This window comes from Rhizoctonia solani, chromosome 3 (assembly GCF_016906535.1).
Source record: "Rhizoctonia solani chromosome 3, complete sequence".
In the NCBI taxonomy this organism is placed as follows: Eukaryota; Fungi; Basidiomycota; class Agaricomycetes; order Cantharellales; family Ceratobasidiaceae; genus Rhizoctonia; species Rhizoctonia solani.
Window position 1 is genome coordinate 1,118,148 of NC_057372.1, and position 22,028 is coordinate 1,140,175.

A 22,028-nucleotide genomic window follows, 5' to 3' on the forward strand; every position below is an offset into this window, starting at 1 on the left:
CTACGCCGGCTGACAAACCGCTATCCGAATAGGGAATTAATGCAAACACAGTCCAAACTAATTTAAATCCCTCGGGCTGCCGTCACCCCGACTAGATTCTCCGCCCAGGGTCGCTGCGGATCTCTGTGTTGGGTCCTGGATGATATGTGCAGATCTGTTATAGGTGCGTACAAACTGGTGGGAATGTTCTACTGTTCTGTTTGACGTCAAAAGGACGTTTCTATCGGCTGACTTGTGTATCTACCGAATCTTAGATATCGATAGCGTCGAACAAACGAGGTGTACGGAAGATCCTATTGGTATCTATCCGCCGCGCGCATCAATTGGAGTGGAATGCAGGCCATCGCCGTATCACATCTTGGCTTCTGAGAGTCTTGGACGTATCTGGCAGCCCTAGAAGGGGGTTGGCGTCCAGACTCTGGAGCTCCAACGTAATTAGGGAAGGGCCATTGCGTAGGTAGTGGCCAGAGCTGTCACAATAAATCGAGTTCTGTGCGTTCGCCTTGTGCTCCTTGATTCCTAGTCCACGCTTTTGCTAGCTGAAGCTTTGGGGGTCCTTGGGCCAGTTGATGTCCAATTGTTAATACCCCAGAATGTAACTTAATATGAAACCAACAAATTACTATCATCTACCAGTCATTATACCAGTCATAAGTTGATCCATAAGCCCCTACAATCGCCCGTCGACCATCCAATTAGATTGGAAAATATTCAACAATTGGCATGCTCATCATGATGTCACGCTGGAATTACTTCGCCAAGAGTCTGGTTGCGCATACATTCTCATGGAAGCATCCCCAACAGAAAAAGACCAGTGTATCGCCATTTTCAACGACACACCCAAATCTTCTCGTTCTACCAATGACTCGAGAGATGCAGCAACTCGACTGACTTGCACACGTCTGGAATTCATGCGCTCTTGGCAAGCGCCCATCAGCTGAGTCAGGATGAGTCATTCCCCTATCCTAATCGGGCACGCTCACTCCACGCCGTGAGCAACGGCAACCACTCCGGGTGTGCACCTTCTGTCGACTGTATTTAACTTTGAACAACCGAGCCACGGTACATCGAATCTGAACATTGACTGCTGCTGCTGTATAACATGTCTCGCGTTACCTTTCCACAAGGACGAGTGTACCGCCCCAAGCGTTCTGGTAGTCCTCCCCTGTGGGGGTACTACGAGTACCAGACGTCGGCGTCTGAACACTCTGAATGCGATAGCTGCTCCGAGTCCGAGTCGGAAGAGGAGAGCGAAGAAGAGGTCAATAGGAGCGAGAGCGGGGCAAGTGGCAGTGGCGCAGGGAGTGAGCGGGATGATGAACACGAACAGGCACAGCGCCTGAAGGAGAAGGGCAAACAGCCGGAAGACATCCGGCGCAAGCAGCGGAGAGAGCCCAAGCACCGAAGGCCCAGAGAGCCTGTTTATCGTCCCATCTTGACTATACGCCGCAGCGAGGGTTTTGTCTGGAACCAGGTCGGTCCGAGTCTGACCCATGATCTTCCAGCGGTAATCTCACTTGCTTCTTGTTAGGACCTCTTTTTGCCATCATACATCCGCGATCGATGTGAGTCCGCGTGGCTGCTTCTCCCCAGCGTACAACTCACCCCTTGGTTTATCATTTATTCCCAGATGTGGCCACTTCTCCCAACTCGAGCTCATTCCATTCTGGTTCCGGAAACACCTCCACCTGCGACTCGTCCTTTTCGGGAATGGACTTTGAAATCGAGTGCGTCGACATTCACGTCGATGGCAAAGGTATTCTCAGTGGCCTCGACTCGACCACGACTACCAAAGAGCGCGAGTGATCATCGTTTCCCACCCCTCCGGCTCCGTTTTCTCTCCTTTATCGTGCCTTGTGTGAACCCCCTGCCCTTCAACCAATCCTTCTGTCCTTTCACCAATTATATACCTAACTTGTTCATCCCTTATGTATCTCACTATGTTTTTATGTCGCTCGCAATTGAATCGTGGCTCGTTATTTGCTCCCGTCGGAATGAGAACTACGGCAAAACGCCCCAATCGACGGATGTTCCTCTTATTACCAATGCGGCTGTGCAGTCCTAATCTAATCTAATGACCTCGCGCATCTTGTGCACTTCCACCACTTGCGGCTCAGCGCAGGACGGGTAAGAACGTCGTCAGATGGTCCAGTTAATTTAACAACATATTATTTAGTGAGATATGCCTCCCTTTTATGTGTCATTGGCAGCCAAGGGCATCAAGGACCGAGTCGAGGCCTTGTTCGCGACAAGTAAGTCTGTTTGTATAGTATCATTGAGTGACGTCTAAGTGTTGCAGGTGACAAGGTATACCTCGGCACCAATACCGGTACTCTCTACATATACGACTTGGCAAAGGCTGAAGGTAAGACTCTCGCATGCCCAAGTAATAGCCGAATAAGCTCATTTATTGATCAGGTAGTGATGAACCCAAGTTGACTCTGCAAGATACCAAAAAGGCGTTTGTGCGAAGGCAGATAGACCAACTTGGGGTGCTCAAAGATATCAGTTCGCTGGTCGTTCTCTCGGGTATGTTCGACGCTTTGCCTTCAGCCCTCCGTCTATACCAACACTTTCCAATACAGATAGTGTCGTTACACTCTTCCCGCTCTCCACGCTCTCCACGCCAACCGTCCTCACTCAGACTCGTAACGCATCGGTATTCGCGCTCGACACCTCTGTTCAGTACGAGCTCTCCGACGGCTCTTATGCCACGGCTGCGCAGTCTGGCTCTAGAGGCATCGCGACAGTCGTCACAGTTCTAGCAGTAGGGTGTAAACGTAAAGTCGTCATCTTTCGTTGGCATGATGGAGAAGCTCAGCCCGTCAAGGTGAGTCCTGACCATCTCCCTTTCGCCCCTCCCCCATATACCCGCCTTGTTCTAATGCATCTTGCAGGAACTCGCCTTGGACCATACACCGCGCGCAATTGCGTTCTCCACGCCACACACCATCGTCATGGCCTATCCACCTCCCGACAACGCGGTTCTGTCGCTCACTACCATGGCTCTTACCGAGTTTGTCACGCCGGCTACGACGACTGTGAGCAGTAATCCCGGGATGGGCATGAGTATGGGTATGGGCGCCTTGACTGGGTTGGGTGGATACATGGGCCTTGGAGCCAAGGCCAAGTTTGCGGCTGTCAAGATTGAAGAAGGGGAAGTGCTGATTCCTAAAGAGTGTGAGTTGTGTGTTGGCGTAGAGAGTTTGGACTGATTGGGTTGTAGCCACCGGGTTGTTCTTTGGTGTGGATGGACAGACGACGAGGTCGGTTGGAATTGATTGGCCAGCGCCGCCCGAGGAAACCGGTAGGTATTATACGAGTTAGACTGGCATACACTAATGTATTCGCCCAGTGTACACGAAACCGTACATTATCTCATCCTTTCCACCAAACTCCTTGCCCGATTTAGACGCCCCAACCACAGCAATCGCAGCAGCTATAACAACGCCCGCAATCTCCAACTCTGCCCTCCAAATACGTTCGGCTCTGTCTCTCCAACCGGTACAAACGCTCAAATATCCATTCATTGAAGACCCAACCCAACCGCCCCTTCCGCCCCCGCCAGCGACCAAGCTTGGGGCGCATCCAAACAACCTACTATTGCCCCTCATACTCTCCGTTTGTTAACGACTTCCCCAGGGACAGGCCCCGCCGCCCCGACCTTTATACTCAGCACGCCCACCGACCGCACAGCGCTCGCAAACGAAGGGAGCACGATGTGGGCACTCATCATGCACCCATGGCAAGACCAAATCTCGGAACTCGTCCACCACGAAAAGTACGCAGATGCACTGGCTCTACTCGGCGTCGTATCCGTTCAACCCGATCCGACGAAACACATTCAAGGACTGAGGGGTGTGCAGCTGTTCCAAGAAGGCCAGTTTGAACAGGCGATTGATATGTTCTTGGCCTTGGATATGAACCCGGCCAAGGTTATTGCGCTTTATCCGGATTCGATTTCGGGTCGGCTGTCGGCGCCGAGGGAGACATGGATCGAGTTGTTTGGCGGCGAGGCGAAAGTGCGGGAGGAGACCAAGGCGACCAATGACGACGAAGGCGAAAAGTCGATCGCACTTGTAGAGGGCGCAGAAGAGGAAGATGTACAGAAAGCTGTAGCGGCCGTTGTTGGGTCTCCGCCAAAAGAGTCTCAGTCGCCTCCCGCATCCATCATAGGCAGCGGGGGTATTTCTAGCAGACTCAAGGCTGGTTTGGGTGCTATGGTAGTGAGGGATGACTCGGAATCCATCAAGGATACTTCATCGTCCAAGACCAAGAAAGGACCTGGTAAGGCCCCCCCCCCACCCCCTCTGATAGGGTATATGTTCATTATAATACTTTGCAGACGAATTCGCGCTTTCCACTCGTGCGCTTGGAACGTTCCTTGTTGATCGGCGGCCCAAGATCCCAGCTGCGCTCCAGCCATTCGGAATCACCGCAGCCCAATCTGCCGATCTCCCCGCCCTCTCGGCTGCATCCGTCGACGAACTAATGGCTCTTCCCAGCGCCCCGTTATCTACACTGACACCAGAACAACTTGTTCGTGCCGCTCAGCTGGTCGATACGGCTTTGTTCCGACTGTACTTGTTTACTAAACCCTCGATGATTGGGGCTTTGTGTCGCGTGGATAATTGGTGCGAGGTCGTGGAAGTCGAAGAGGCACTCCGGGCTAGAAAGGTGTGTAGTTTGCGGCACCAATGTCTGGATGCCAATATTGATTGGGGATTAGAAATTCACAGAACTTATTGACCTTTATCGCGGGAAAAAGATGCATGCCAAGGCTCTTGCCTTACTGTTCGAGTGAGTGAATTCATATAGACCTGGCGCTGGTACTCATAGCCGGATAGCTTAAGCAGAGAGGAAGACGATCCTCTGGACAAGTACCCACCCAGTATTCGGTACCTACAGAAACTCGGGCCAGAGTACTTGGATCTTATTTTCAAGTCGGCTCGCTGGATATTCGAAGAGAAACCGGATATGGCGTTCGACGTAGGCCCAGTTCCTGATTATCCTAAACAATGCTGACAGCCCGAGTAGATCTTTACGGCTGAAGAAGTTGAGCTGCCGGCCAAAGAGGTCGCAGATTACCTAGAGAGCATCGACCCCATGATATGTATTAAATTTATCGAGTATCTGTTCGCCGAGCGGCAAGTAGAGTCCAAGACTTTTGGAGACCGATTGGCAGAGCTCTACCTAAGACAAACGATCAAGTTGAAAAAGGAGCGATCTTCGGGTGAGTCAAACATAGCTGTAAAAGAATGTTGACTTGACAGGAACCAGAGCATGAACGCTTATATTCCAAGTTGCTTGCGTTTGTCAATACTTCCAGTTACTATGACTTTGACCGACTATATGCTCTACTCCCCCAGACCGGTATGTGAATCATGGTTTGATGTGTTTTATACTAATCTTTTTCAGACTTGCACGAGGCACGTGCTGTTGTACTCGGAAAGCTCGGGAACCACTATGGTGCACTCGAGATCTACGTTCATAAGATGCAGGATTATACAGAAGCCGAAGAGTATGTTGCTCACTCAATTTACATGCTTTTGCTTACATGGTCTCCAGGTACTGCAAACGGGTCTATCAGACCGAACCAGATCTACATGGCGTATTCTTGACGCTTCTCAAGATCTTCCTACAACCCGTACAGCCCAATACACCTTTGCTCTTGCGGCCCGCACTAGACCTAATATCTAGACAAAGCCCGCGCATCGATCCAGTCGCCACGTTGGAACTTTTACCTCCACTAGTGACTACTTCCGACCTGCGGACGTTCTTGCACACAGCGCTCCGTAACCCTCGGGTAGACACGAGGATCGAGCGAGAACTCTGGCTTGCTCGGAGCCAGCAGGCGGATCGTCGGGTTGCAGCCCTTCATTCCAGAAGGGTCCGCGTCACAGATAGCAGAATGTATGTTCCATCCATGACAGTGATTACACTCGTTGACGTTGCTGCAGATGCCCCCAGTGTAACAAACGACTGGGCAATAGTGTGGTTGCGGTTCATATGCCACGGTCAGTACTACAATTTATACAACATACTTGGTTCAAATTGTTGTTTGTAGGGGAGAAGTCACACACTACCAATGTCGAGAAGCATTCTCCAAGCGTCTCAACGACCCTCAGAATCGTCTCTTGTGAACCAAGTGCTACCCAGTTTGCTCCACGCCGAGACGTTTCAGTTGTACAAACTATTATATTTAAGTACCAGACTGTGTCATGAGGAAGTATCAGTACATCGGATTTACAGCGTTATCATCATTCGGATAATACAAACTTTCCTATAACACACGCACAAGAAAATAATAAAGTGATTCAACTACCACAATTACAGAACCTTGGTGATTACTCCCAGCCCCTAGATTGGGATATGTCAGACATGCGATTGGCACGATAATACACAATACTAACCTTTGTCTTTCCCTCGCGGAAGAGAAGTTTCATGCCCTCCTTGATATACTCGGGTGTGGAGATGAATTCAAATTCCACAGTAGCACGATCGCCTGTTCTCAGAACACCTTGTGCATGGTCTTTGATGCCAATTATTCGGACCGTTTGACGAATTGCCTAGCAATGCTAGTTCAGAATACAGGTTAATGAACTATGGAAAACACCTACACCACAGTGAAGCATCGCCTAAAGAATTATTAGTAAGATGACCACGAAAAAAAGTAAAGTACGAACTTGGTACCCAATCTGCATTGTGGTGTTGTGATACAAGATTAAAACTTGCCCTTGGAATCGCCGTGCCGCTAGGTATATCTGTCAATACACAGCAAGGTTGGCTCCGAATGGCTTACCGTGTGGTGGGTGGTCTGTTCTTGCCACCAGAACCATGCCTTTCCGTACATTGGCTCGTCTCACCCTTTTAAGGGCTATAGACACCGTTTGTCCCGCATCGGCGCTTTCCACATTGGCTCGCTTTCTTTGAATGCTCTTTATGCTACTTGCGATCCATTGCCCGTTGCCATCGGGGCCAAGTAAAACAGCATCGCCGGTGTTGATTGCACCGGCATTTATTATACCGTTGACTACGACACCAACGTATGGAACGGACCATACATCGGTAATGGAGTACTAAAGAGAAGTTAAATATAGATGAATATATAGGAATTACGGAATATACCTCCAATGGCGACTCGGTTGTAAACTTATGCTCGTCTCCCTCGCTGGACGGAACCAAGTTCAAGAACATTCGTAACTGTCGATATATTTGACTGTGAATATCTGGGTTTGAGTGTGAATGGGGGAACTTACGTGGTCTAAACCTTCGCCGGTAACGTTTGATAGCAAGAATATTGGACACAATCTAAATAACTTATTAAAAAAGTCAAAAATCACATTAGCACATTCCGCTTACTTCTCGGTTGCAAATGCTCTGGACAGTTCAACTGCTTGCTCCATGGATTTCACAAAGACCGGTGTCTTTCTGCATATAAACGCATATACGTCATTTTCAAACCTCCCCAACAGACGCTGACTCTTACCGGCAGCCAGGACTCTTGAGTATCTTGACAACTTGCTTGATCGTATCTTGTAGGACGTTTGCAGGTGTCATATCAATCTACAAAGGCCATCGTACCCGTCAGTGTTGGCTTTCCATCAACCTTGTTCCTGTGCGAACCTTTGTTATGGTGACGATGACTGGTACGCTTAACGCTAGAGCAATGGCCAGATGCTCTTTGGACATTCCAATGAGCCCAGCATTTGCTCCGACCATGAGCATAACGCAGTCCGGAGCATGGGAGGTCATCCCATACAAAGTTGTCTTCAAGTACCGCTCGTGCCCGGCAAGGTCTATTAAGACCCTATAACTCACGCATAACAAACGGCAATTGCTTCTCTTACCAATGAAGGAGACAATCTTCGCGCTGCTTTCGCTTATTTGGTCCCAGGTAAGCTTCTCTCTCCGAGCAGTAGCAGGCGCAAATGCATTTTTATCAGCACCTGATTGCGCCTCAGCCGTGTTCAGCTGGAAGTTTGCTAATATAGGGTGTCCATCGGCCCCGAAACCAAGAATCTACTATCATGAGTACGATTATTCCTGAAATGAATAACTGTACTTGCCTCCATTCCAACACTACTGGTTCTTCCGGTTTCAATCTCGTGCTTATGACGAAAGAGTGCCACTCGCGCCTTTCCTCGCCCGTCATCCAGCCCACCTCGGGTGAGTACGCCAAGAGTGGTGGACTTTCCGGAGTCGACATTTCCCACTACAGCGCAGCGGACCTCAAGTGTGCGTTCCACTGTGGGCGGAGGAAGCCTAACCAGCAATGACGCATATGGTGTGTGCGTTGCTGCCCCAGATTGGTGGTATAATAACATGGTCTGTGTCAAATCAATTTCAAGGAATCAATACCGAAGGCTTTCACACACACCTTAGCTCCAACGCTATCTGCAGTGACCTCCAGTGCTTTCAAAGCAATATCCAGCTCTTCTTCAGTGATAGGATTCCCGCGAGATTGATTATCTATCGCGGAGAGCTCAGTACCTGGCTCCATTATCATCTGAAGCGGTGGGTGAGTCCCCAGCCGTACGATAATCTCTCCTCGATTTCTCAAAAGTAACAGTGCCAAGTAGTCAGTTACTTTCTGATCCACTTCAGGTTCAGTTAACATTTTCTATGTTTCAATAAGGTCATCATATATGTATGGTCAAATACGACAAACGGAGTTTACCTGTAGCTTGTTATGGCTGTCATCATCATCACTGTCTAATTGCTCAGTTGCGCGACCAGCAGTGCCGGGAATGGTTGGGTCCTTTGGTTTATTGGCTTGGCCAGCCTTCTCCTTGTGTTTGTCCTTCTCCAAGGCAACACGACCTTCAGCACGCTGTTTGGCAAGCTCTCGATCGTGTATTTGCTCGATTTCATGTTGAAACCCGCGAAGTGTAGTGGTCATGGCTAAGAGTAAGAGTCGGTGGAGTTTCAGGATCTATATTCGGCCTTTTATGCACCCTTCGGGACGAGTCATTTACCTTGAGGAGTCAGAATCCAGTGCGGTGCTAGTTATGGCGCTTGACCGACTTTGTTCGGATCGGCGTGACATTAAAGTGATAAATGATAAGATCCCAGTCAACGTCATATAAGAAAAGCTTCGCGTACCTATTCCTACTACTTATAACACCTTATTGAGGCTTCAGTTCCGTGGGGCTATTCTTGCCAGTTGTGGGATGAGGATCGCCAGTTGTGATCTCGATGTTAGCGTTGACGTATAGTAATTGGAAATCCCATTAGGCAACAACTCCCCGGAGGCGCTTCTCCTGGAACGATCGAGGCGAGCTCTTGGGAATTACACCAGATAGAAGCACCATATACGGTGAGCACGAGAATGAGGGGTCGCTACCAGGTAGATGACCAGCATGTAATATATGCACCTTATTCTAATACTCAGTTATACATCCCACCCAAGTACGATTCTGACCAAATGGTCATATATGAGTCCAGTCATACCTAAAAAGATGTGGTAAGATCGAGAAGTATGCTTGGTGTGGTTCCTGAATAGGGTCACTGAGAGCAGAAAGTTGGAACGATCCCACGAAATCACGTTAGAAAATATGGAAGGCGCATGTCGAATGGCTCTACAACCCCATGCATATGTACACACCCTACGGCTTAGCGCTTGCAGATGTTGCATGATGTTAAACATGGACGAACGCTAGATTATTTGTAGAACTTGGGTTATTCGATCTAAATCATGGTTATATACACTCTCCAGATGAATTAATAAATCGGTAGCAATAGCCAGTCAAAGTAGCCCTTCTCCACCTGTGCTCATATTTTGCCCCAGCCGAGATTTTATTGATATAAAGCTTTGTAACCTACTTAAAATTCCATATAGTCAATCCGTTTAACCAGCTGGTTAGATTGCTAATGTGCAAGCTCCACAATTTGTATCGTTTCGAGTTTGGTATTACGAATTATCCATAGGTGTGTGGGCTGTATCACAATATTGAAGCGAGCACAATGGTCTATTTTCTACGCTAACGAGTTTATAAGCTACAGAAAACTCCGATCCCCGCCATTTATACAGCCCAAAACAAGAAGACATGCGAAAATGCGGAGAATATTAGATCCATTCACCAGCCCTCGCACCGGCCACACGAGTCTTGAGGTATCGCTTCTTGTTAACTGGAGCAGAGCGCCTCTCGAGGTCTTCAGCGAGTGCAGCCTCAGCCTCTGCGACCGTAACCTCAGGCTACAGAGAGAAAATATATTAGCATGAGTCATTGAGGCTTGGAGTAAAAATAACTCACAACGCCTGAACGCCTTTCAAGATCTTCAGCGAGCGCTGCTTCTGCTTCTGCTACCGTGACTTCACGCTATAAAAGAGAGTTATTGTTAGTATAACAAGCCTGTCAGATCGAGAACGAGGTGTATTACCTTGGCCTTGGCTGCAGGCTGTGCGTTGGTCACCGCTGTGCATCCTCCGAACGGCCCAGCACGAGCTGCGTTCCTGCATCGCACCACGCATGCATCTCCGTTCGGCCCACCGGTGCATGTCGTTCCTCTGTTCCAACACCAGTCAGTAGGTCCACAAACGACCCATACAACACCCCACTCACGCAGGCATCTGAGCTACAAGCGCAAAGTCCTGTGCCTTTGCGTTCGACCGCGAGTTCTCTCCAGGCACGTTCGTCACCACCTTCATCGCTGCGAAGCTCTTGCCAGATGCATCTGCGGATACACCGCACTCGTAAGGACTGCACCACCCGTACCCATCAGTTTCTGCGTCATCATAGCATGCCACAGTCGCACATACCCAGCACCGTCGCCGTTGACCTGGTGGATGGTCATCGTCACCGTCCCGTCCTCGGCCGCAGACGGAAGCCCAGCGGACGCAGCAGCCTCCATCTGCGCACCCATGTCGTTGACACCGCCGGCCAAGGTGCGTCCGCACGGACCAGCATCGCCGCTTGCGATCTCCTTGTCACGGATGATCGATGTGTCCGTCTGTGGGGGGGGGGGGTCGGATATGTCAGTATATGCGCCGTTCGGAGACCAACGAGCAAGTGTATGGGAGCATACCTGGAAGGGATTGCGACGAGTGCCGTCGCGAGGGGTGCTGTCGACGACACCGAAGCCCTGACCGTTGACGCCGTTGGATCCGGCGACAGCCACCAGGGCGCCGTGAGCGCTGACGGAAGCAGCGGCAGTCAAGATGAGGAGGGCGGTGGAGAGCTTGGGGAACATGGTGTATAAGCAGATGGGTGGATTAGTGGGGACGCTACCGGAGTGTCGAGTGAGATGTGAACCTGTCACTAGAGATGAGACTACCTGAGTACTGAGGAAAAGGAACAGAGTGAAGGGCTGTTTTATAGAATGGGAAACCTCGCACGTCCCACTAGCGTGAGCGCTCAGGACGTTAGTTTGCCGCTTCTCGATACTCATTGTGATTCCCTATGGTGGTGATAATTCTTCCGCATAGTGTACTTCTTCCGAATATAGTAAATTCAATCATCTTGGTCCCGCTATCTATTGTTGGGAGCGCTGATTGCGATGCCCGCTCTATTGCATTCAATGTTGAAGTTGGTAGGGCTACATGTGAAATAAGTCCTGACAAGGTCGTCAAATTAAAGCGGATCGTTGCCTTTGGACGACATATGCTATATGGCGGTACAAAGTTACCCGGGTTCTGCATCCGCCTCAGTTGCCTTGGAAGATGCAACCATACTGAAAGTATATGTTGGTTGTTGTCCGCGGGCGTGTGCGCGTGCTTTTATAACGACATATATATCCTTGAAGATGTATATATTTATATTATTCCCCTGGTTGCTTTGTGAACCCATAGAATCTTTGATTCATGAAATACTGTAGATGCCGTTAGATTTTGAAGGTCCCTCTACAGAAACATGGCATTAGAGCCTTTCGGTAGTAAAATAAACGACAATTATCAATTACAAAAAGACTTGTGTTTACATGATTAAAAAAAAAGCTGTTTTATAACGAAAACTATACAAGCAAAACAATATGGATATGGAAAGCACGTACGGTAACAAAGAAAGCATGTGTAAAAAATAAAAGAATAAATCAGATGACCCCATCACAGTTGACGCACCGATAAAGTGTGTCGACGGGAGGCTTCCAAGATACGAATTCGGCTATCTCTGCGTCAGAGGGCCATCCACCTTGGTGAGCTTCGAAAAGGAGTGTGCGTGCGCGCTTAATCTTGAAAATGTTGCCTACAACGCCATGTTCCCTTCCCCGAACGACGGCGTACTGCGCACAATCCACAATAGTATGGATATAACTTATGCACGATTTGATATCCTCAAAAAATTTGATGTCGCCATTCGGGTCCTCCAGCCATTCGAACCCAGGGGTGCCATGAAGCATAAGTCGAAGTCGTTGGTCAACGGGCCCAGGTTTCAGTTTGACTTGTTGCTTCCCGCTTTGTAGACACTCTACGTGGTACCAGATTTGGCACAGTCCTCGGGTACAGAAACGTTGATACTCCAGGTGCGGCGCAAAATAGTGATCCTTAATACAGCGACTACCCATTCCACAAGTGGATAGAGGAGACTAGAGGAAAGGGTTTGATTGATAACGATACGTGTTGAACTAGATAAGGAACTCACAACAGCCTTGTTGTAAGATAAAAGACAGCGCTGCTTTATGGACCAAAAATACCTAGAGTTACAATAATCAGCTGTGCACACACCAGAGACCAGAACACACCGGCACCACCAGTCACTGGAACTAATTGTAGGCTGCTCGGCATTAGTCTCATGAAATGTTCGAACGGATATTTTTTGAATGAGTTGGCTTGAAGAAAAAACTTGCATGTGATCCGACGATACTAGTTCCCTAGGAGCGAATTTGAAGGTCGAGCTAAGTAGCAAATCCTGTGCATCAGGGATGTCCATTGAGGTCGCGAGAATACTTACAAATTCTTGATTGCTTTGACCGGATCCTGGAGATTCTGAAGCACTTTTCGGCGCTCCTGTTAGCTTAACTGGCTATTGACTGAAATATGATGCAAGTACTTGACCCAGAGTAATACCAGCGAATAAGAACAAATTGCTAAGACAGATGATCGCTGATTGACGTTTGTGCATCTAATAATTGTCCTGAGTTTCTCACCTCGGTTCTGTTACAGTCCGGGCTCCTGATATCCAACACCTCGGCAATGCAGACGTCATTGGACGTCGAGGTTCCGGAGTCGTCACCAACTATGTCCATTATAACTCTAAAAAATACGAGAAGTTAATACGAAGCCATATGTGATAGATCAGCTTACTGATCCCCTGGCTTTATACTCTTATTCTTCACTGTTCACACACATCGGTATGGCGCAGTTAGTTCACTTATGTGAAAGACCTGAGTTTGCTTACCTGTAATAGCACCTACTCGGGTTGGAAGGTGAGATTTAAAGTATTGGAGCTTTTTAGTATCGTCGGTAAGTAGTCCAAAATTAACGCCTTTTGCAGCACGCGGTTTCTTTCGAGACGCAGGCATATTGTTATCGTTGCACAGCTTGCGTTGCTCGAATTCGGTTATTGATCATTTGTGCCACTGACGAAGGGTTGCCACAGTTACAAATAAGCATAAACCCGACTTGACTGGTTATGGACTAGCTTGGATTCCTATGGAACGGCGACAGGTGAGCAGAGGTCGGTCACCAGTGGGTTATGCACGCTTCTTTGGGCATTGCATGATCACGGCAGAAGGCCGTAGTGGAATAATACCAATGCGTCCGTACGAGAGTGCTGGGCTCTTGAAAAGTAATAATATTGCAAATGAAATCGGCTGCTTCATGCATGCACGCTCCTTTTAATTTGGGCCAGTTTGACTTGCAGTGAAAACATTGAAAGTAAGCAATGATGGTCCATTTGATATCCATAAACACAGAGCTCCACTCCACCCCTCCAACAGTACACATATCTACATCTCCACATCCCTACTCTTAGATCCACTCTCCAGCTTTCCCTCCCGCCACACGGCTCCTCACATACCGCTTCTTGTTCACCGCCACCGATCGCCTCTCCAGGTCTTCTGCCAGTGCTGCCTCTGCTTCCGCAACCGTCACCTCGCGCTGCACACCCGACACACATCCACACCTCAGTACTAAGCCTCCGACATATCACATATGCACGTACCTTGGCGTTGGCTGCAGGCTGTGCGTTGGTCACCGCTGTGCATCCTCCGAAAGGCCCAGCACGAGCTGCGTTCCTGCATCGCACCACGCATGCATCTCCGTTCGGTCCACCGGTGCATGTCGTTCCACTATTCCAACACCAGTCAGTAGGTTTGCAAACGGCCCATACACACAACACCCCTCACGCAGGCATCTGAGCTACAAGCGCAAAGTCCTGTGCCTTCGCGTTCGACCGCGAGTTCTCTCCAGGCACGTTCGTCACCACCTTCATCGCTGCGAAGCTCTTGCCAGATGCATCTGCGGATACACCGCACTCGTACGGACTGCACCACCCCTACCCATCAGTTTCTGCATCATCATAGCATGCCATAGTCGCACATACCCAGCACCGTCGCCGTTGACCTGGTGGATGGTCATCGTCACCGTCCCGTCCTCGGCCGCAGACGGAAGCCCAGCGGACGCAGCAGCCTCCATCTGAGCACCCATGTCGTTGACACCGCCGGCCAAGGTACGTCCGCACGGACCAGCGTCGCCGCTTGCGATCTCCTTGTCACGGATGATCGATGTGTCCGTCTGTGGAGGGGCCGGATATGTCAGTATATGCGCCGTTCGGAGACCAACGAGCAAGTGTATGGAAGCATACCTGGAAGGGATTGCGACGAGTGCCGTCGCGAGGGGTGCTGTCGACGACACCGAAGCCCTGACCGTTGACGCCGTTGGATCCGGCGACAGCCACCAGGGCGCCGTGAGCGCTGACGGAAGCAGCGGCAGTCAAGATGAGGAGAGCGGTAGAGAGCTTGGGGAACATGGTGTATAAGCAGATGGGTGGATTAGTGGGGACGCTACCGGAGTGTCGAGTGTGATGTGAACCTGTCACTAGAGATGAGACTACCTGAGTACTGAGGAAAATGAACAGAGTAGAGCACTGTTTTATAGTATGCTCAGGCAAAGTCTGGGGTTTGCCCTCCGGATCTGCGGCATTGGTTCAATTTGTGGGCTCTTTGACACCTTCAGCGACCCGCTGTACAGTTGAGCTTCTGCCGCATATTACGAGACCTATGCATATCGATGAATTACCTTACCTTGCGCTTGTTGTCTGATTATTGTGAACTAAGCTCAACAATAAGATATCTGGTCGAAGGTTTGCCAAGATTCAACTTTGCTACTTTAGGTTCAAGTCGAATCCGAAGACAGCGGTACTAAGTCTATAGTTAGTTTTAGGTGATAAATAGTCGTGACCAACAGAGCTCCGCGGAGCCGGGATGCAACAGAGAAGTATCAACCCCTATAGCTAGCTTTGCGTTCGTGCGGAAAGGCATGGCTATCTTTGCCGATCATTCGAAAATCCCAGCACGTGTATACTCAACAACGCCAAGTCTATTGCTCTGCAACAACAAAGTCAGCTGGGCGCAGATCGTTAAGTCGTAAAATGATTGGATCCAGCTACCAAGAAAAACAAAATTAAAATACAATTTCGATCTACGCGTAATCTTTCCAATATTTATGAATCGCAAGTAAGTTGTGCATACAGATAGAGTGCAACACAAGTGTTATGCATGTATGGAACAATAAAAATGCCTTTGGGGCTCTCTATCACCTTGAAACGGGTTGTGTTTTTTTAGTTATCATCGCAAGTGTAGTTTAGGCGGATGAAAAAGACAAATCGTAACTTATCGACCTCGAACGTACTGGTACTATGTCAATGTCCACAATGTGACTCAATTTATTGCCAAATGTTTCTTTAGATGCGCTCGGATAAATTTCAACCTCGCGATGTCCCAGCAACGGGGCCGGATAAGAATGCAGCGGTTACTCTTGGTGCTACATCCGATGGCTGCTGCCGACGAAGCCTAATCTATTCAACGCATGCCAAGAGCAACACAATGTGCGAGAATTTGTGTCGCCAACGCAAACTAGAGAGCATCGTCCATGAGTTCTCTTTGTGTGTCCAGGCTGCTGAAATAAGAAATAAGAGTCCCAGTCGTATAAAACGGGACAGGAAATGTGCCACTGGTCTCCAGTACTCAGGTAGTCTCATCTCCAGTGACAGGTTCACATCCCACTCGACACTCCGGTAGCGTCCCTCCCAATTTACCCATCTGCTCATACACCATGTTCCCTAAGCTCTCTACCGCTCTCCTCATCTTGACTGCCGCTGCTTCCGTCAGCGCTCACGGCGCCCTGGTGGCTGTCGCCGGATCCAACGGCGTCAACGGTCAGGGCTTCGGTGTCGTCGACAGCACCCCTCGCGACGGCACTCGTCGCAATCCCTTCCAGGTATGCTTCCATACACTTGCTCGTTGGTCTCCGAACGGCGCATATACTGACATATCCGACCCCCCCCCCCCACAGACGGACACATCGATCATCCGCGACAAGGAGATCGCAAGCGGCGATGCTGGTCCGTGCGGACGCACCTTGGCCGGCGGTGTCAACGACATGGGTGCGCAGATGGAGGCTGCTGCGTCGGCTGGGCTTCCGTCTGCGGCCGAGGACGGGACAGTGACGATGACCATCCACCAGGTCAACGGCGACGGTGCTGGGTATGTGCGACTGTGGCATGCTATGATGATCGTGCAGAAACTGATGGGTACGGGTGATGCAGTCCTTACGAGTGCGGTGTATCTGCAGATGCATCTGGCAAGAGCTTCGCAGCGATGAAGGTGGTGACGAACGTGCCCGGAGAGAACTCGCGGTCAAACGCAAAGGCACAGGACTTTGCGCTTGTAGCTCAGATGCCTGCGTGAGTGGGGTGTTGTATGGGTTGTTTGGGAACCTACTGACTGGTGTTGGGACAGAGGAACGACATGCACCGGTGGGCCGAACGGAGATGCATGCGTGGTGCGATGCAGGAACGCAGCTCGTGCTGGGCCATTCGGAGGATGCACAGCGGTGACCAACGCACAGCCTGCAGCCAACGCCAAGGTACGTGCAGATGTGATATGTCGGAGGCTTAGTACTGAGGTGTGGATGTGTGTCGGGTGTGCAGCGCGAGGTGACGGTTGCGGAGGCAGAGGAAGCGCTGGCAGAAGACCTAGAGAGGCGATCGGTGGCGGTGAACAAGAAGCGGTACGTGAAGAGCCGTGTGGCGGGAGGGAAAGCTGGAGAGTGGATCTAAGAGTAGGGATGTGGAGATGTAGATATGTGTACTGTTGGAGGGGTGGAGTGGAGCTCTGTGTTTATGGATATCAAATGGACCATCATCGTTTACTTTCAAAGTTGTCGAACAAAACTTGCCAGAGTCCTCAAATGGTTGGTTGTCATACATGACCTTGGGGTCGGAAGAGCAGCCCACTAAAACTTAGTGCATAAATCGCCATAGATTAAGAAAGCTGATACAAAACATGCGTAGTGAGCAAATACAAATATGCAAGGAACTGGTATTTTTCGGAACCTAGTCAGTGGCCATTTCCTCATCCGCTTCACCAGGCGCATCCAAACGTCCAAACGTCCATTGTGGATCTGTGACCTCTGCCTGAAGTTCATTACGCTCTTCTTGGTCTTCCGCGGCGATAGGAATATGGAATAATTTGATGACATCCCACTTGTCAGTATAGTCGATTTCTTGGCCTTTCTGTAGTGGTAGAAATAATAAGCGCCAACCAAACCGGGAGATGAGAAACACTTACAATAACGGGCTTTTTCTTGAGAACAATCTTCCTCTCCACAGCCTTGTAATATGCACCACTCTTCCGTCCTTCATGAACGCCCTCGACACTATGCACCCCATCGCTCTGCCCGGCGTGACCACTGATGACCGGGGTCCCATCGGCATTCATCCCGCCCTCATCAATAACGACCAAAAACTCGTTCGTAATATCGTTTTCAATCTTGGCCGACTCGTAGTCGCGCTGGAACTCAAAGTCGGTTGTTTCGTTCATGACAGCGGTAACAGGAGCCCGGCGACGTGCTTTGAACGCTTCGGCATCTGCGTCTTCGGTCGGGAGGTAGAACGAGATAAAGTGTTCGTCGTCTTCTGTTTGTTGCGGTCGGAGAATTCCGCAATCGAGACGAGGGTCAGGCATCTGAATCACAACTCTATGAGTGAACCCAAAAAAGTCGAAATTGAGAGTGGTACTCACGTCAAGAGGACGTTCACCAGGTCTCTCGATAAACCTAATTTGTAGATACGGGTTCGCCCAAATGTCCACATCCGGCAAGAGTTCAAACGAGGAAGCGACCGTCAACGGCTTGCCATCTGCATCTTTTCGGGTTGGGTGTGTAAGACTGTTCAGAGGCGGCAAGGCGTCAAACGACTTTTCGATCACCGCTATTTGAGCGGGCAACGACGCGTCGACCGTGATTTCTTCCTCGAGCGGCCTTGGAAATGATAAACAACAAATCAGAAACCAGAAATTCGTCGACTCGAAGCCAATAGCAAAGTGTGAGAAATTGGCTTACATTTCAGGACCATTGCCTTGCCTCGTCATGGACCGCGAGGCATATTCCGCACGGCGCAGCCATGACACGTTGGGCTGAACGTTCACACTCGGAGTCGAGGGCAATGAATGGCCATTCGTCGCAGCGGGGACATGCGCATGTGAAGGAGGCTCAAACAGCAGCTCCGCATCCGCTTCGTCCAGCTCGATGGGCTCGGTCGGGTTCAACTCTATTGCCTCGAATCAGCCAAAATAATAAACAAAGCAAATAACAACATAAAATAGAGCAAGCTCACCTTGGTATTCCATTCTCCCGTCCCACAGTCCGTCCCAGCCAAACAAGTCAAGTGGCATACCACATTCCGAGTCGACGACCATCGGCAACGGCGTCTCGGCTGCCAGCGTTGCTGTAAACTCGGGTCTGACATAACGATTGGGGTGTGTTGGGATATTCAGTAGTTTGGGCGGGCATGGCGGAGCCGGTAGAGGGTTCGTATATCGTACTTTGACGAGAAGATCTAGCTTTCTTTAGGGTAGCATGATAAATGTCTGTGCGAAGATTATATGGCTTGCATACTCACCCTTTCTTGGAGCTCATGGTCGACGAGAGACAATCCTTCAAAACAAGCGCCGTCGGCGATACTCCAAGAGCCGACAGATCTGGACAGTCATTACACTCTGATCACTCTGCTCATGGCCCAAGTACTCAGATAATGATTGCACACACATGTAATCATTTGCTCAAACCCATTCAGAATATATATAAAATCAACAAATTCGGAAACCAGAACAAATTTGAAGGCGAGACGATTTGGTGAGTACAAGCCCTGCAAGCTAAAACATAATACCGATTCCAGAAATGTACTTGGAGTGAGAGTGGGAGGGTTATGAATGGCGGTTTAGAGTAAAAAAAAAAGGACAAGAAAGATCAGAGGAAAAAATATTAACAAGTTTATTGCTCTTTAGAGTGGCTGTTGCCTAACAAACGCGTCGGGCGGAATTGTTGCCTGTTCAACCCGGTCAGATCAACGATCCCTTCTTACCGAACAATAAGAGCAACCTACCTTGAGCTCTTCAAAGTTGGCCAACGCTTTAGCCAGGTCCCATCCATTCCCTTCAAGACACATCCTCGAATACTGGCCATTGAGACCAGTGCGACCAGCGCACTCGGCCATAAGGGCACGTTGGGCTCTGACTGGAATATAATATGAGTATCAAGACGTGAACAAATGGATATCAATAAACATACCAAATCAGCCAATATAGGATCCATAGGTGCCATCTCCATACTCGGCATTGGAGCAGGGACAGGGTTGTCCCCTTGCCGGAATTCACATTCTGGACTACAATAGGTCCGGGAACCCACGCTTCGTTGGCGCTATATCCGCGTACAGTCAACTGATCGGATAAAATCGTTACTCTCCACCCAGCTGCATACGAAGGCGAGTCGGGAGGAGAGGGTGCGACAACGAATACACGGTCGAATGAGCGCAAGCCACCAGTTGGTTCTAACCTGGGTGTCAACCAAAATAACGAGTAACGTGAGAAATCATGCTTACGCTCAGCAAATTCCCCATGAACGTTTATAAACAATACAATCCCTGCATCTCCTTCGCCCGGAAGGACACCTAGACAAGTAAACGCATCGACCACAAACTTCCCAGCCGCTGGAGAGCCAACTGGAGAGCCACCCTCGATAGTAGCCCCACCGGCACCTGTCACATCGTGTCTGGTCCCTGGGATTGCTGTGAGCGCCTTGATCACATCTTCGGCCGTGCTTCGGAGAAAGTTGGTTGTCTTCTCGAGTTTGGCTACACGCATGAGGTTTCGTGAACCGACATCCATCCAGGCTTTCCATGTGAGCTCTTTTTGATGCGGAAGGTGAGAGTGGTAGCCCCTGATTCGGGCGCGAGGCGGAATAGAGGTATTGAGTGAGAGGGAGAATGTTGCCCTGGGACTGTAGGCGGGTGCAAGTAGGGTGCGGTTGCTGTCAAAGAGTTCAAAGTACCTGGACGAAAAATAATCGAGTCAAACGCAGAGAATACACCAGAGATAGATGCTTACTTGGTCAAAAATTCAACGGTCGTAGCCTCAATTCCTGGGCCCATGAACCCGGCCTTCATATCAACTAAGAAAGAGGTTGCAACTGGCCATTGGACATTCTTGTCTTTTTCAAGTGCGCGATCACGTTCCATAATCTCAGGCAATGGTACATCAAACCCGATTTTAACAATCGGCTCTTGATCGAGCATGTCGAGGTTAGGGAAACGACGAACGACCTCACTATAGTGAGCAAGAAAAAATAGTCCATTTGATTGGCACACAAAGAGTTGAAGCGATTGAGCACACAAACGGACGGACGCATGGTTCTTGGTTGAGTTCTATGGAGAATAGCTACTGACGTATGTGCGCACCTGCGGTAAGCTGTGAGATCACCTTTGGCAAGTTCAGTGTTATGAACAGGGTTGCCCATGAGAATGATCTCGCGAATACTGGATACTGCATCCCTGTGCTTCTGTTCGTTGGGGATGATGGCTTCTAAATCCTTCCACATCCGAATCTCATTATTCTGGAAGGATATGTTCTTGAGTTGGGGGAGGAAAGTAGGGAGCATGCGTAGTGAGTGTAGGTTGGTGAAGCTGTTATTTGCAAACGAGATGGATTCGGGCTAAATCAAACGGGTTGGTGATGAAGCCCAGCGCAACGAATTGGGACGCACCTGGGGCTGAAGTTGTCCCGCCAACTTGAGCAACGCCGGACCAACTTGACGAGAAGCATTTTCATCGTCGGGGGGTAAGATATTCTTCGATTTGAGCAGCTCGTCTTCAGCCATATTCTAAGTGGATCCCAAAAATTACAATTACTCGGTTGAACGGATGACGCAAATTTGAACCAACCTCGAGGTTAAGGAACCTGAGTTCCGGGTTATATCGCTTCTTGATAAACTCGCGGAGGAGCTCAATGGGCATGATCCTTCCAGGGGCTGAGCCAGTCAGGGTGCGACTGGAGCTAGGAGCATCTGAGCCTTTGCTGAGGGCATCCCTTCGGGGTCGTGTTGGGCCACCAGCGCCTCGAGTGCCAAGTGAAGCTCCTCCTGCTCCGCGAATGGGAATTCCATTTGGTTTCGGTCGCTGTATTCGGTTTTATAAAAATTGGTGAGATTTAGCTCAGTTCGAACAGGTGCCACACGGGTGTTGTGTGAGTGTGCTGCGTGCGATCCCACACCAACCACCGGCAGTTAGAGCAATGACGTACCGTAGATGTCCTCGTTCCCTTTTCGGCTGGATTATCGACACCCCTTGCTGGCTTATCCAATAGCTTGCGACGGGTGCGTGTGGATGTGTCCTTCATGGGACTGTCGCTGGGGTCAATGAGGCCGGCATTGCGCAATGCACCAAGTGCCAAATTCTTCTTGCGGGGAGTACTAGTGCCGGGGTGCGGAGCCGGGGCAGACATGGATGCAGAGTACATCTCCAGATAACAAACGGTCGATCGTCGGTCGTCGTCGGTGTCAGCTGCAACTGACCAACCCGTCATGAGACTGCCCCTTA

At 49.8% G+C, this 22,028-nt stretch overlaps 8 protein-coding genes across 8 annotated transcripts; 3 read left to right on the forward strand and 5 right to left on the reverse strand.

Annotated features, from left to right (window-relative positions):
• Positions 1-1,102: 1,102 nt before the first annotated feature.
• Positions 1,103-1,806, forward strand: RhiXN_02741 (uncharacterized protein; the record flags this gene model as incomplete). Its single annotated transcript, XM_043322558.1, has 3 exons — positions 1,103-1,474; positions 1,532-1,565; positions 1,631-1,806. 3 exons carry the CDS (start codon positions 1,103-1,105, stop codon positions 1,804-1,806), a joined length of 582 nt encoding a protein of 193 aa, XP_043178054.1.
• Positions 1,807-2,182: 376 nt separating this feature from the next.
• Positions 2,183-6,143, forward strand: RhiXN_02742 (vacuolar protein-sorting-associated protein 39; the record flags this gene model as incomplete). Its single annotated transcript, XM_043322559.1, has 17 exons — positions 2,183-2,252; positions 2,300-2,365; positions 2,419-2,529; positions 2,586-2,830; positions 2,898-3,180; positions 3,227-3,307; positions 3,356-3,491; positions 3,536-4,287; positions 4,346-4,677; positions 4,730-4,800; positions 4,848-4,989; positions 5,038-5,233; positions 5,281-5,373; positions 5,419-5,521; positions 5,569-5,913; positions 5,961-6,017; positions 6,068-6,143. The coding sequence occupies 17 exons, from the start codon at positions 2,183-2,185 to the stop codon at positions 6,141-6,143; spliced, it is 3,159 nt and encodes a 1,052-aa protein (XP_043178055.1).
• A 187-nt stretch (positions 6,144-6,330) lies between these two features.
• On the reverse strand, positions 6,331-8,902 carry RhiXN_02743 (Elongation factor Tu GTP binding domain; the record flags this gene model as incomplete). The annotated part of the gene is made up of 14 exons (XM_043322560.1): positions 6,331-6,360; positions 6,414-6,569; positions 6,621-6,638; positions 6,687-6,754; positions 6,803-7,079; positions 7,129-7,203; positions 7,260-7,311; positions 7,363-7,431; positions 7,490-7,566; positions 7,627-7,799; positions 7,851-7,985; positions 8,039-8,330; positions 8,381-8,623; positions 8,681-8,902. The coding sequence occupies 14 exons, from the start codon at positions 8,900-8,902 to the stop codon at positions 6,331-6,333; spliced, it is 1,887 nt and encodes a 628-aa protein (XP_043178056.1).
• A 1,167-nt stretch (positions 8,903-10,069) lies between these two features.
• RhiXN_02744 (gEgh 16 protein) lies at positions 10,070-13,458 on the reverse strand (the record flags this gene model as incomplete). The annotated part of the gene is made up of 12 exons (XM_043322561.1): positions 10,070-10,198; positions 10,257-10,322; positions 10,384-10,510; positions 10,566-10,703; positions 10,763-11,227; positions 12,059-12,522; positions 12,579-12,630; positions 12,679-12,831; positions 12,888-12,943; positions 13,084-13,189; positions 13,241-13,271; positions 13,335-13,458. The coding sequence occupies 12 exons, from the start codon at positions 13,456-13,458 to the stop codon at positions 10,070-10,072; spliced, it is 1,911 nt and encodes a 636-aa protein (XP_043178057.1).
• A 448-nt stretch (positions 13,459-13,906) lies between these two features.
• Positions 13,907-14,906, reverse strand: RhiXN_02745 (uncharacterized protein; the record flags this gene model as incomplete). The annotated part of the gene is made up of 5 exons (XM_043322562.1): positions 13,907-14,035; positions 14,100-14,226; positions 14,284-14,421; positions 14,481-14,671; positions 14,742-14,906. The coding sequence occupies 5 exons, from the start codon at positions 14,904-14,906 to the stop codon at positions 13,907-13,909; spliced, it is 750 nt and encodes a 249-aa protein (XP_043178058.1).
• Positions 14,907-16,210: 1,304 nt separating this feature from the next.
• On the forward strand, positions 16,211-17,216 carry RhiXN_02746 (uncharacterized protein; the record flags this gene model as incomplete). The annotated part of the gene is made up of 5 exons (XM_043322563.1): positions 16,211-16,375; positions 16,451-16,641; positions 16,704-16,841; positions 16,897-17,023; positions 17,088-17,216. 5 exons carry the CDS (start codon positions 16,211-16,213, stop codon positions 17,214-17,216), a joined length of 750 nt encoding a protein of 249 aa, XP_043178059.1.
• A 276-nt stretch (positions 17,217-17,492) lies between these two features.
• RhiXN_02747 (RNA polymerase II-associated protein 1) lies at positions 17,493-19,075 on the reverse strand (the record flags this gene model as incomplete). The annotated part of the gene is made up of 6 exons (XM_043322564.1): positions 17,493-17,672; positions 17,728-18,123; positions 18,181-18,418; positions 18,500-18,707; positions 18,774-19,003; positions 19,059-19,075. 6 exons carry the CDS (start codon positions 19,073-19,075, stop codon positions 17,493-17,495), a joined length of 1,269 nt encoding a protein of 422 aa, XP_043178060.1.
• A 364-nt stretch (positions 19,076-19,439) lies between these two features.
• Positions 19,440-22,014, reverse strand: RhiXN_02748 (mRNA export factor mex67; the record flags this gene model as incomplete). Its single annotated transcript, XM_043322565.1, has 10 exons — positions 19,440-19,484; positions 19,542-19,672; positions 19,723-19,855; positions 19,897-19,985; positions 20,037-20,485; positions 20,542-20,760; positions 20,892-21,145; positions 21,197-21,313; positions 21,375-21,608; positions 21,733-22,014. The coding sequence occupies 10 exons, from the start codon at positions 22,012-22,014 to the stop codon at positions 19,440-19,442; spliced, it is 1,953 nt and encodes a 650-aa protein (XP_043178061.1).
• Positions 22,015-22,028: the final 14 nt, after the last annotated feature.